Raw genomic sequence first — 13753 nt, forward strand, 5'->3', positions numbered from 1 at the left:
AAATATTATGGATCAGAGTGTATAGTTATGAAAGAAAGGCTATACTGGCTGAGTAAAAACTGACAGGGGTTTGAAATATGATAAAAAGAATATTTTATTTATTTGAAAACAATGGAATGACACTACATGTGAAATAAAACAGAATCAAAACAACAGGGTAACAGTGGAAGATGGAAGTGTTGATCATATTACAACTAGCTACTCATTGGAATTTCCAAGAATTTATCTTCAAATGAAAAGAGAAGCCGAAGTGATGCTGCTCACGGTATGGACTCTTCATAATGCTGCACTTACTGTGGTCCCTCAAAAGCAACCTGCAACACAGCACATATATATTTATTTCGACCATTTGATTGCTTAAGTAATGCATTCCTGGACTATTTCTATTATTTCTCTTAATAGATCCCAAAATATTTAATTTCCAAAGAGAAAGCATCTCTGTTTGTCCAACATATAACTTACACTTGGGTTTGATGCTGTGCAGATTTAGGATCACAGCATCTTAATTAAGTCTCAGCTATGTCATAACAGACTCTCATCCACACACTTAACAAACATAAAAAACATCTGTGCTAACATATAATAAACCTGAAATCAAGATTTCAATGTCACATATCAATCAAACACAAAAGTAGGGATACAGCTAAATCAAATTTAACAAAGCAAGTTTAAAGACGGCTATTTTGTTTGGAAAAGAAGAGCAGCGTTGTAGTCATTTTGAAGAAAGGCTGTACCCAAAATCACCTCAGTCAATAGCCGCATTTGGACAGAGCAGTTCTAAGAACGGTACACCTCAAATTTCGTTCTAATAACTGCCCTTCCCAGCAGAACCGTTTCATTTTGCATTCGCACATGAGTCGGGACCTTGTTAGGGACTGATGCGACGCAATCGTCTGCGACAGTGACGTGTTACATTAGCGCCACACTCGACAACAAAACAAAACCCGCAAAAAGTAAGGAGAGAAGAAAAAAACACCACCAAGAAGCTAATATGGAGAGCGGGGAGGCCACCGTGTTCATGGTCTGCATGATGGTAATATTACTCATGGACGATCACATCGGGCGTCTAACATCGAGGCTGGAAGAGCTCACAGAGAGTCAGGATCGAGCGCAGGCGATACTTCTTCGTTTCATGAAGGAAGGAGAGCAGAGCGCCGCAGACAAAGGAGACGACGTGTAAGTTTAAAGCCTGGTTTATAGTCGGTAACGCAAGACGCAACGCAAGCCCTTGTCATCAGATCACACGACATGGTTCCAGCAATCCATATCCTTAGTTTGTTTGTCTCTGATGAGACAATGATAAACAAATTTGCTTTAGATGGTGTCAAGCATGTGTGGTGGTAAAAAGTGATTTGTACAAAGAAAAGTGCCCCATGCTTAAAGTCAAGCATAGTAGTGGGAGTGACATGGTTTGGGGCTGTATGGATGCCATCAACAGTAGGAAGCTGAATTTCACCAAAAGAAACATGCTTGTCAACATGTACTGTGACTACTGAAGCAGATCATGATACTCTCCATAGGATTTCAGTCAAATCTCACACACGTCTCTTTTAGCCTGGTGCAGACTCAAAATGTAAAATTTCAATGTAAGGCAAGGATGAAACGCACAACGATGACCTCCCTTTTAATGCCTTTTCATTTCATGACATTTCGGGCCAACACGGCCCATTCTCAGGGAGTTTAACATAGGGGTGTACTCACTTTTGCACCAGCATAATTTCACAAAAATGGACAAATATGTCATTTAAGTTATATTATTGACCTTTCTTTTCTGTTGTAAGCTGAACAGATGTTGTATTAAACTTACTCTATGCACGTTTTGGGAATAACTTGTGTGTGTATTAAAATATTGTTCAAAATGTTACTTTTCAACAGGGGTGTACTCATTTTCACTGTGCACTGTATGTCCCCATCAATAGGTCATGTAGGCAAGCTTACTAAATCTTATGCCAGGTTTTACACCCGTGTCCTCATTATCAAACAAACATAAAGCGCTAAAGGATGAACTGTAAAGGAAGTAAAGGAAAGGAAAGATGCACAATTGCATGAGAACAGAGAAAATCTAAACCGAAGAATTGCTGCCAATATTCAAGTGTGTTATTGGTCTTCATCCAACCCATATCAGCCATAATTAAATGGTTACCACTCGTTAATTTCTAATCCTCTTAATCACTAAAATGAACTCAAATCAAATTGTCATTACCTTTGTCTTGCTGTTGTCCTGCTCTTCCTCTAAAATGAAGCTGGAACTGCATAACGGATTTCTTTCAAAGCAAATTACTGAAATGCTAAACCCTCATGCTGTACAGCTTTGATCATTACAGCTTTTTAAACTTCCTCAGTATGCATCAATCAGTAATGGTGATGAACTGATTGCAGTATTCCATATATGGATGCTCCAAACATGATTCCTCTGAACAACTAATGCCATTTTAGATCCTAAAAGGGACCACCACATAATATGCAGAGAGATCTGAAATGATCACAGAGGTGTAAAAAAACAAAGTTACTCACAAATCAAGAGAAACTAGAGTTCGTCGTGCTCATCCTCTATTGAAGCCAGGCTGGGGGGCTCCTGACACACAGCAGGGCTGATGAACTCCATGAGGTACTCACAGCGACTGGGCTCCGAGGTAGATGTCACAACAGTTTCCTTTCCACAGGTTAACTTAACCTGAAATAATAATTAAAAAAAAAAAAAAAAAAAAAAAAAAAAGGTATATTTTTAGTGCATTGTCCAATAGGAAACAATTATATGTTGGCTGAATGGCTGACTCACAGTGGTGGATCTGTTAGGACCTTGCCAGCACCCTGTTCCATGTTCATACTTCATCACAGAGTAGATGTTATCCTCAGGACCTGCCCATTTTCCCCATGCTCTAAAGAAGGAAAGTGGTGAAAAATACAGGTCAACGCTGGAGCAAACAGTAAAGTAAGTTAGTAAGACAGCAGACCACAGATATTTCCTTACCCTAAATTAGTTTCTGATCCACCATACTTGGGTTTCTGGGAAACTCTGTTGAATGGACAAAACCTGTAGACATACCTATGAGCGCAAGATAAATTTAGTCCCTCGTTTCTAAGAACTTATGACAAATACGTGCTAAATATTTCACAAAATTAGAGTTTGTACATACTCGCTTGTAGGCAGCTCATAGCACTGGTTATAGAGGTAGGAAAATTCAGCATCGGGTCCAAAGTCAAATGAGATTTCCTTCTCAAGGTTCCTGCAAATTAATACCAGAGAAACAATAAGTATATATAAAACATACCGACTGTCTACCTAAATCATCCACCATAGCTGAAAGTTAAACTCCAGTTCTGGTGACAAATGCTGGACTACTGTCAAAGAAACTTCATATTCTGTCTGAAAACCTACCTGGTCTGGTCATCCACCTCCCGTAGAGCTTTCTCAGCCTCATCAAACTCATCCCTGGCTTTCTGAGCAGCTGAGAAGCAAATGCGTAGCTAAATTATACAGTACCTCACAGTAAGTTTAGCCAAACATACAAAAAGTCTGAAATGAAACAACATTTTGAAGCTTTTATAAAAAATTTAAAAAGAAACTACCATTTTTTCTTAAAAAGACATGCTGTCAAATCTCTGGTGATTGGCATTTCACATTTTGATTCAATTTGTCAGGACTGGTTTGGATGAAGTGGCGTTCACATACCATCGATGAGGTTACTTGTTTCTTGGTCATAGGGTGGCATAGTTCCCTCATCATCCTCATCTGTCTTTTCTTGAGTCTGCTTCGTGGGAGGAACCTGAAAAACAAACACAGATCAAAGTGACTCATTGAAATAAAACCCTCCTACATAAATCTCAAGGAGAAACTCAAGGAGAAAGCTTACCTTATAGTCTCCCTCATCAACGTCATCATCATCATCATCATCTTCATCTTCATCTTCATCATCTTCCTCTGGTATGTCATCATCAGGGTACTGCTCAGAGTCGTTGTCAGAGACTGCCTCCTTTGTTTCCTCCTGTGGAGTTTCCACTGGTGCTGGGATGTCTGTGGTAGACTGGTGCAAAGAAAGTCACAAATTTAGAGAAACAGCAACTTTTTTCCAGGGAGTTTAAAAGAGGAACTTAAAGGTTCTTACCTCAGACACATATTTTTCTTTGATATTACTCCAAACAGCCTCAAATGCTAAAGTGTCCACTTTATCCACTCCCCCCAACAGTCCCTATAGAAGTCAAAGACAATACTTACATTGTGATATGTTCAGCTCCTTATGATGCGTTACAGCTTTACACAGAAATGCTTGTATTCGATAAGTTTAGAGAGTTTTTTTGTGAGGAAAAAAAAGATAATAGTTTTACCTGAGCCTCTGCTTCTCTGAATGAACCATCTGAATCTGTGTCCAGCTCAGAGTGGGACAGCAGCTCAGCAACTGAAACACTGAGATGTACAAATTCAGATACATTATTCATTTAGTTACAGTAACAAATCCTTTCATTTCAACCAGCCAGTTAATAATACCAAAGACAAAAATAAAGAATTACGGTGCCAGCAACCATCAGAAAAGCCAATGAATAATATATTTTCCACGCAAATTATAATCCATCCACAAAAGATTGTTGTTCAGAAAATATAGAGATTATGGTGGCATTTTGATGTGTGGCAAAGATGTAGGCTCTATTTTGTGTATTACAACCCGATCATCCGAGAGATAACTTAAAATAAATACGGTTCCATCACTTAAACATATCGCAGTCTTATTGAACTTTAAAGCTGTCACTGTAGAGCTTTTCCACTTGCAGATTTTCTTCCTTATGGATGCAGTTAATTCTGGAGAATGTCAGTACTCACAAGCCATCTGCATCATCATCAAGTTCAAGAAAAATCTCAGCCATCTTAGCCTTGTCCTTCTCCATGCGAATGACTGCTTTTTGTTCTGAAACAAGAACATTTAAATTTGTGTTACGAGAGATTGTTACTGCCCAAAATCTGTCACTGGGTGGCGAGTTTCATGTTAGAGGCAGTGGATGAGCGAGTTTCGTCTACTGCTGCTATAGTATCCAGTGTCATTGTCAAGTACAAAAAATATATATTTTAAACAAGAATTTTTTTTTTTAAGATTTTAAAGACAATTAGGTGCGCAGTATGATGTAATGCACTTTACAGCCAGAAGATGGTGTTACACTTTCAAATCTTATTTTACCTTCCCAAGCCGCCAGATGGCGCTCTTTAGCCTCTTTCTCTGGCTGCTCTGCAGTCTCCTTAACTGTCCTCAGAGCCTCCACCTTCATTTCCAGATCCTTCTTACTGCCCTGGACGTCTGCAAGTTTGGCCTGTTGAATCAAAGTAAATGACATATTTAACAAAACACAAACTGCAGAATACCTGAAAACTTAAAAAGCACAATAAAAAAAGATAAACAAATACATGTGTTAGATGCAGCCAAAACACCACAGTTCACATAGAAACGCACTCAATACAAAATTTACAAAGGAATGGCCCCAGTAGCTTTATTGCGATCTTTAAAAAAATAAATAAAAAGAATAATAAAAAAAGACAGGTCATCTTTAGTTACCCTAAAATTAGTATTTCAAAGAAAGCTTTTCATGCCCAGGCCAATATTGTTCTCTTTGGATGGCCATGAAAACCAAAGGTTATTTCAATCACACCTTCTTTTCCTCAAGACCTTGTTTGGCCTCCTGGATAAGTTGTTGTTTCAGCAAAAAGCCTTCCTTTGCGATTTCTGCCATTTTCTGTAGGCTCTCTCTCTCCTTGCGACCCAACTCCCTACAAAACCCACAATAGAAAAAGAATGAATAATTTTTTAAAATAAAAAAAATAAACTCCAATACATTTTACACATACATTTTCAAGAGTTATAATCCAAACACATCCTCACCTGCAGGTGTTCTGACAGGCAGCTCCACTGTTGTACTCATCTGTTGTGTCACAGCAATCTACAGAGAAAACTTTGAAGTTAGACAAAAAAAAAAAAAAAAAAAAAAACTGGCCACAAAACACTTCTGAAAATAAATTCTCTACACTGATTAAAATTCATACCACAGATTCCATCATTAATTCGGGAGGAAGGGATGAATCCTGGTCGGAAACCTGCATTGGTGCAATGGAAGCTGCCATTGGGACAAGCAGCAGTGCCTGAAAATTAAAGTGTGTTTAAAGACATATTGTTGTTGAACTTTGAGAAGACTCAGTATACCTCAAAAATGTATAAGATACATTTAATGATGTTAAGTTTACGATTTTAAAAAGAAAGCATGTACAAAACAGTAAGACTGGTCATCTCCAGCTTGCAGGATATACACACCTGGCTCATCTGACCCATCTTGACAGTCACAGTAGTCATCATTTATTCTGTCAAAGGGAATGGTGCCGGACCCATCCAGGCAAGTAAAAGGTTTGCCCTCTTCATAAAACTGCCGTTCTGTTCAAGTTTAACATAGGATTCGTGAGAGCAACTACACAGTTCTGAAACTACAGAGATATAATTAGAACCCTTCACCCAGCATAGCACAGAAAGGTGCATTTACAGATGCATTTCATCTAAACTCAAATGACAAACACTTACTTGATAAGGGAACACCGCGAGGACGTTGAACCTCCACGGCTGAGGCTCCCGCACACAGCAGGACCAGCAGCATGCAGTGACAGGACGTTTCCATGGTCCACTTTTTGTAATAAAAATAAAAAAATCACTACACAGCAGCACCGAAACCACCTGTCAAGCAAATAAGTCATGCAGGTCAATCACAAAAAGAACAAGCGTAGCACAACAGGGTCTTAAACCTAATTTAAAACAAGAATAATGATAATGAAATAGAGTGCGACTTGGTAGTTAGCTCGAGATGATTTAATTGCTAACTAGCAAATTTAGCTAACAGTATAAGCAAATATTAAATGAACAACAATTGTTATTCTATCTTTACAATAACTTTAAAATACCTCTGGGATGAAAGTGCTATGAAGCAGCAAAAGCCAGTGAAAATTTTGTAATTGATTTCTTGTTTGAACAAGCTAACAGCTAATCATTACCGGTGGCATTACAAAGTTCCGCATCTACAAAGCGCATGCGCAAATTCCCACCTCCTCTGTCTTGTTTCACTCTGATTGGATCTCACTTTCTCTAGTTCTGGTGATTGGCGGATAGATAGAGCAGTTGCTGCTCTTGCTCTTGCTCTTGTCCGAAGTAGAGGATTCTGGGTATATTTGAGGAAGCTGCAGCCATCTCATGCCAGTCAGAGGCAGACAAAGGTGCCTCCTACAATTTACCCTTTTAACCTTGTAAACATGAAAACAGACTAAAAAATGAAGTGTCAAGAAAGATGAAGGCTATTTCTAATTGTCCATTACTCATTGGATGGGCCTTTACACACTGTGCTTCTACGTTAAACAATTAATCTATAATCTTAGCTTGTTAAATTAACAAAAATTATGTTAAAACAGATATAGCAATGAATATCAAAGCAGACTGTAGTGTGACAGAGAGGGTGTGTATATGTGGGCACAGAACTACAGAACATTTCCAAATTCCAAATACAGATTTGCTTATAAGTTAAATTAATGCTTGAAATCAGCTGAGCTTTTGTGAGCTCTTCGCCAATCTGGGATATTATCAACAATATTTAGTCAATAGTATAGTCTTGGTTGTTTTAGTTACACTATCAGCTCCTGAACCTGCCTGAACTAATTGATGCACAGTGCAGATGAAAACAATGTGCTGACAGCAAATATGACAGAGATGTTGCCTTTTATATAAAAATCTTGCTTTATTTGTATTTTTAACACACTTTACAGTACTGAACAGTGAAATAAAAGAAAAATATACTGATATACTATAGTATTGATTTATATATAGATGTTTGCTTATTAAATGCATTTATTCACAAAATGACACATCAGCTCTGTTAAGAGGAAAAACTTTCATAAAAATAATATAATAAAAAATAACTTGGACACATTTTACACATTACAGCAAGATCATTTACAAATATTACAATCATTTCATGTTTTTTCCCTTGAATAATCTCTCTTACTGGTGATCAAACACGAGTTAAAGCCCAGAGAATCATTCTCTAAAGGAGTCAGTCTGCCATAACATTACCTGACAGCAACACCAATGGGAACCAGCTAAGTAGGCCACCATGGGATGGACATATAGGCTATCAGGCTAGATAGTGATTAAAATTACTAAGAAACAGTGGTGGTTGTAGTGCTGGAAATGTCCAAGTTAGATATAGACACATTTATTTTCTTTAAACACAACCTACGTGGTTATATCCTCCTTCTTCTTTTGACTTTTGAAGTCAAACAAGTTCAATCTCACATGGATGTTTAAAAGAGGATGACTAGATTTAAAAGAAAAAAAAAAAAGTTATTATACCCAAAGAGAAGGGTTATCATTACCGGCTGCAAAATGGGGGTTTGAAATTTGGCCCAGTGGAATAATATATGGTATGTATGTATGGTTGACTGTCTAGAACTAAACCACCACAGACCGTACACTATCTGAAACTGTCTGCCTCAAGACCTGATTAAATAAAGTGCTGGTACAAATCTATTTGATTTTGACAATAAATGTGCACAATTCAAAACTATGACAGTGTGATTGCAAGTGAGGAAATATATAACGAGAGAATGAAAAAGTGAAGATGTGGCTCGCAGTGCCTCAGTGGTTCACTCAACAATTTTAAGTAATTTGTCAATCATTACGATAAAATTCTAATTTACAATCCATTATTACATTATGTACAAGAGTGGTAATGATTGTAGCTATATCATCAACACGTGATTCATTTTCCAGACCATCCACCAGAATGATATAAAAATAAACTGTACACAAACTGTTCAAAGAAAACCCTTCCCATGGTTTTCTTTTTCATTATTCAAAAAGAATGGCAGCAATCAATCAATTGAATAATTTCCTTAATAAGAAACAATTGCTACAGTATTGTGTTTGTATGGCAATTAAATATTGATGTTTTTATAGCTTATGACAGAACAAGAAGCCACAAAAACAAAGCAACATGTTTAAAGTAAAAGGCCAGTGCATATGGGAATATTTTATTTAAGTAACTGCAATAGTAATTCTGGATTCCCATTCCACCAGATGAAAAGCCTGTGTGGTGGCCTCGCAGCTCTGCCCCATCCTGCGATGGAGCAGGTCAAACACACAGACTTCTGATGCACCAAGTTGTGGTGTCTTCAGATAAGCTCAGTTACTGACCTGCAGAAACTTGCTCTTACCATTCAAAGAACCACTCACTCTTTTCATACTTTTTTTTTTACCCTGTGGAAAACAAACATCTAAACAAACACTGACCCATTTAAGCTGTGCAGATCAAATCCTGAACACCATTCAACAAGATGTGGTGATGCCAACGAGTGAACAATAACACATGACAACTACTTTAACATCCTGCTGTCTCATACTGTTACTCACTTACTTAAGACTGATCTCTACAACCTGCACAATCTTAACTCGTATTTCTTGTTTTCTTTGCATGCTCTCAAGTAGCTAAAATATGCCATTCTGATTAAGAAACAACACATTCTTTATGTTGGTCCAAGCACAGCAACAGCATAACAAATAACTGGCAGCAATGTTTATCCCTTCCCTTCAAAATGCAATGCTGGATACATTGTGTCTAGACACACCAATACTCACAGAAATAAGTATACAGACATGATATAAATATACTAGGATATCTATAATATATCTTATAAATCTACATACTGGCAGGTAGGTATCCTGCATCAGACATTAAGGCAAAAAAACCATCAAACATAGCAAGGATGATTAGGGACTGCCAGACCTCCATTTGGCCAAGTTACACTTCTTTCCCTGACATTCTACCTCCCTGATTTCCTTATTCATCCGCGTTCCGTAAAATTACTTCACCCACTGAAATTTCTTATCCTTTACTTTGGTGAGAATTGTCACATATGAGGAGACAAAAACACACAGTGCAAGTGGGTGTGATACAGCAAATGAAAATGTGTTCCGTTGATGAAATAATTCTGTACCGCTTCAACTTATTTAGCAACTTGTAAATATATAAAATAGGCAAAACGTATGCTTCAAAGCATCACATGGCTTATTCTCAGAAAGTTAAAAAGAAATCATTCAAATAGGAAAAAAATAAAGAAGCTGAAAAGAGTCCCCTGGTGGTTGTGTTGGTGTTAGTGATTGCTCTGTATCTAAAGTTCTGAGTTGTAATATTACCAGAAGAGCAACAAAGGAAGACTTACAGCCGAAAACATATCACCACAGAAACTGTACGTGTGAATTACACCCCACAATACAATGAACAGTAAAGATAGATCTTTAACAAGAGACAATCAAAAATGATAACAAAATCTGACTCCTCTGTCCCACAATGCATTGCTTCACGACAGCTCCATTCAGGAAGCTGGTGTTTCAGAAAGGCACAGAGCCATCTTGCACCAGTAGCACTCTGCTTGTAAAGGGAAAAGGGATACGGGACCTGATGGTCCCTTCATCGCAGCATCTTCCTTTCCTTCGATACCATCCCCTCTTCTCCTCCAACTCTATGGACTTTTCTTATTTTTCTTTCCGACAGAAATGGAAAAAAACGTCACTAAGATGTGGAGCTTCTCTGAGGAGAACAGTTTCTATTTAGATTCTAACAGACACAAATTACTAATACTGACTGAACACTAGTTAATACACCATTAAGGGATGGCTTTTTCCAAAGAGATTCATTTCTGATCGATGTCCCTTGTGTAAATGCACACATACAAACAGTCAAGTGTGTGTGTGTGTGTGTGTACGTGGGCGTGTATTCGTGTGTATGTTTGTGCGTTTTCTTAAAAGAACTACAATTATACTGCATGACCGCTGCATGCATGGACACACACACTGCATTGGTGTATTCTACATGACTTGCTCCTGTTCTTGTGTGTTTTCATGTGTCACTTGATGTGTGTTTATATATGTGCATTCCAGTCACCGCAGTGCTACGCTGTCTTTAGTTGCCCATCAATAATGCTCACTTAAATTCCTCTTAGTCTTAAGTTCATTGTGAAATCAGTCAAAGGACTTCCCACCGCTCCAAATCTACAGTTGCTGTGTAATTAGCTTCTCTTTAAGCAATTTTATTTATTCCCTTTTTGAAAAATATATTTAAAGGTCTGTATTGTCATTGCAGTCTTGTTTGTTCTTGGTTTGGCCATTGAAAGGATGAACAAGATAATGTGTGCAAGTGAGAAGGGAGAAACAGGAGCGGAACTCATGTATCTTCAGCTTGTGAAGAAGAATCCTCCTCTTCCTCTACAGGACTTGTGTCAGAAAGTCTTTCCTTTTCAGAGCCATCGGCCAACTGAGTTTTCAGCTCTTCCTCCACTTCCTCCTCCTCCATAGCCACCTCATCCTCCTCTTCTATTATGTCCTCGTTTTCCTCCTCTGCCATTATATCCTCTTCGTCCTCCTTTTTACCCTCCTCGTCCCTGTCACTGCAGTCCTGTGCCACATGGTTTGGCGTGGGTTTTTCACCCGTGTCTCCCTGTTCTCTTTGAGAGCTCTCTAGGTTGAGCTCATACTGAAACTTGTCTATGCATGCTTTGATATCCTTGTCTTGGCACACGGGAGGTGGCGAGGGGCTTTGTGGGATAGTGCTATGGTACCAGTCCCTGTTGTCCTCCAGAGTGTCCAGGATTTCCTGGGCATCAGGGTGCACAAGGTCTCCCCAGGTCTCCCACAGCGGGTGGACGATATAGTCAATGAAGCCCACCTATATCAAGAAAAAAACAGTATGACTAACATGACTCAAGCAAGCACAGCATTGTCACTCTGCTCCCTGCCAATCAGCATTAAAAATGCAGAAAGTCAACTGCTATGATCTGAGCTACAAGATCAACTGCTGCACTGTAGTTAACACACCACATAGAGTATTACCAGTTATCAAACTGTGTACAGAGTAGTATCAATATATGTATTTTACCGCTAATCATTTACCTGGCTTTTTTCCACGGATGCAGTGTGTTTATCACACATTGGACTTATCTCCATTCCTCGCTCCCTCTCCTTATCTCCCTGTCTGAAGAACTCTTCCATGATTCTCTCTGTCCATTGTCGATACACAGCCAGAGGCTTCGTAGGATTGCTCAGGTCAGCACAGTGCACCATGTTCCTCAATACCTGCACAAACCCAAATGTTCAGTTCCAGACAATATATATCCATAGATATATAGACTGTATATCTCCCAGGATTTCCAATATGCATTTGCTTTTAATGCATCAGATGTCACAAATTCGAATAAACCTTTTGACATTCCTTAAAAAAAAATGCTTGAATTTCTAATTATCATAGAACAACCTGTTGATGATTTGTTAAAAAGACAGTTGCCCTGCTGCTGTAGAGGCTGTCAGCAACCCTCTCATACACTCTTGCGGAGACTTCTTATTTATTCCTTTCAATGGCCCTCATCATAAAAGCTAAGGCTCGTGCATTTCGTGACACTTTTAGAGTGAAATATATCACTGTGTGGTTTACAATGATCACTTGTGGTTGCTCCTGAATTTCTGCACAATCTTTTGGAATCACATAAAATATTGTTGTCTTTATTGACAAAAAAAAAGCCTGTAACCTGTATTCGATCAGTGTAGTGGTCCAGCAAAAGTACTCCAGAGCTTGTCACTTTCTTGGTTTCCACCATGGTCTTGAGATCTGCCAATAAACTCATGTGTTTGGACATATCTGTGGCCAAAACCTGGAAAAAAAAAAATTGATATGAATTTATCAAAGTAAAAATAGAAATATCTAGAAAAGACAAATAAAGAATTAGTATGTTGTCAGACAGTTACCATATCAATAACAAGTTTCCTCAGGCTCTGCCTCTGCCTTTTGCTGAGGTTCTGGAAGATGTCACAGTTGTCCTCGTGAAGCAGCTTGAAGCCCACAGCCAGGTGATGATTCTCCAGCACAGACTCATCATTATACATTAGGGCTAATTCTGAGTCTGAGGGAGGCACCATGCAACAAGTACCAGTCAAAAAATGTAGTTTCCAGTGTTTTGATTAGTGAATTAAAGTATTTTGACTCAAAAAGCTATTAATGGTTTATTAACTGCACCGCTTCATCACCGCTATCAATAAAAAAATGAAGTGATTGATACTGAAATTCGTAGTTATAGTGTTTTTTTTTTTTCTTCATATTCAGAAAACATTTGTCCTTTGTTTGAAAAAAGTTTCCTCATATTATCTCATTTTTACTCACTGGTGTTTATGAGGAATTGGTTAGACACTCCTGGATGGTCTACATCATGAATGGCAGCAGCAAATAATGCAGCTAGTATCTCTAGATCAGTGAATACAGCCTGTCAGAGAAATAAAAGATGAAAAAAACGATTAGTCCTGTGTTAGGTACTTGTGGTCATGTGCTTTTGGCACTGGTAAGTCAAATGGACTAACGCAAATACTTACATCTAGAGCTGATGTGGATAGCAGTACGTGGGTGGACTGGGTGACATCAGCAGCATGGAGGCTGTTGTGGTAGGCCACATTGGCGTGGTAGTGGTCCTCCAGGGTCATCACATAGGTGACAAACGTATCCACAGGGATCCGAAAGGTCTTCAGAAGGTCTCGCTCCTGCAGCAGGGACAGTCCACAGAGGTCATTATTACAGTCCAGCCCTGACTTGCAGTAAAAAGGGAGAGAGACTTAAAACGAGAATAATTCATTCTTGGAAAAGGACAAGAAATGAGAACACCCATCACTACTTTCAAAGTCATGTATTTCAGTGGTCAGTGTCT

The 13753-nt window shown here is 38.5% G+C and overlaps 2 protein-coding genes across 4 annotated transcripts in view; both read right to left on the reverse strand.

Moving 5' to 3' along the window:
- Positions 1 to 76: 76 nt before the first annotated feature.
- prkcsh (PRKCSH beta subunit of glucosidase II) lies at positions 77 to 7037 on the reverse strand. 2 transcript variants are annotated; one of them, XM_075454747.1, is made up of 18 exons: positions 6926 to 7037; positions 6552 to 6651; positions 6291 to 6407; positions 6026 to 6121; positions 5865 to 5922; positions 5635 to 5752; positions 5169 to 5298; positions 4817 to 4901; positions 4327 to 4405; positions 4107 to 4190; positions 3855 to 4025; positions 3674 to 3767; positions 3380 to 3449; positions 3138 to 3227; positions 2972 to 3046; positions 2780 to 2879; positions 2515 to 2674; positions 77 to 314 (listed from the first exon to the last, which is right to left on the reverse strand). In XM_075454747.1, exons 2-17 carry the CDS (start codon positions 6643 to 6645, stop codon positions 2528 to 2530), a joined length of 1608 nt encoding a protein of 535 aa, XP_075310862.1. In that variant the 5' UTR covers positions 6646 to 6651; positions 6926 to 7037; the 3' UTR covers positions 77 to 314; positions 2515 to 2527. The 2 variants fall into 2 exon arrangements, with proteins under 2 accessions (XP_075310862.1, XP_075310861.1); XM_075454746.1 differs by having other exon boundaries at positions 6552 to 6701.
- Positions 7038 to 7729: 692 nt separating this feature from the next.
- The window catches only part of pde4a (phosphodiesterase 4A, cAMP-specific), a 38805-nt gene continuing 32781 nt past the window's right edge, over positions 7730 to 13753 (reverse strand). For both annotated transcript variants that reach the window (XM_075454744.1, XM_075454745.1), the window contains exons 10-15: positions 13425 to 13589; positions 13219 to 13318; positions 12807 to 12961; positions 12590 to 12712; positions 11958 to 12140; positions 7730 to 11733 (exon numbers count right to left, since the gene is read on the reverse strand). In XM_075454744.1, the coding sequence (XP_075310859.1) occupies positions 11233 to 11733; positions 11958 to 12140; positions 12590 to 12712; positions 12807 to 12961; positions 13219 to 13318; positions 13425 to 13589 (1227 nt within the window). In that variant the 3' untranslated portion in view covers positions 7730 to 11232. The remainder of the gene's footprint in view (positions 11734 to 11957; positions 12141 to 12589; positions 12713 to 12806; positions 12962 to 13218; positions 13319 to 13424; positions 13590 to 13753) is intronic.

Source organism: Odontesthes bonariensis, chromosome 21, assembly GCF_027942865.1.
Source record: "Odontesthes bonariensis isolate fOdoBon6 chromosome 21, fOdoBon6.hap1, whole genome shotgun sequence".
In the NCBI taxonomy this organism is placed as follows: Eukaryota; Metazoa; Chordata; class Actinopteri; order Atheriniformes; family Atherinopsidae; genus Odontesthes; species Odontesthes bonariensis.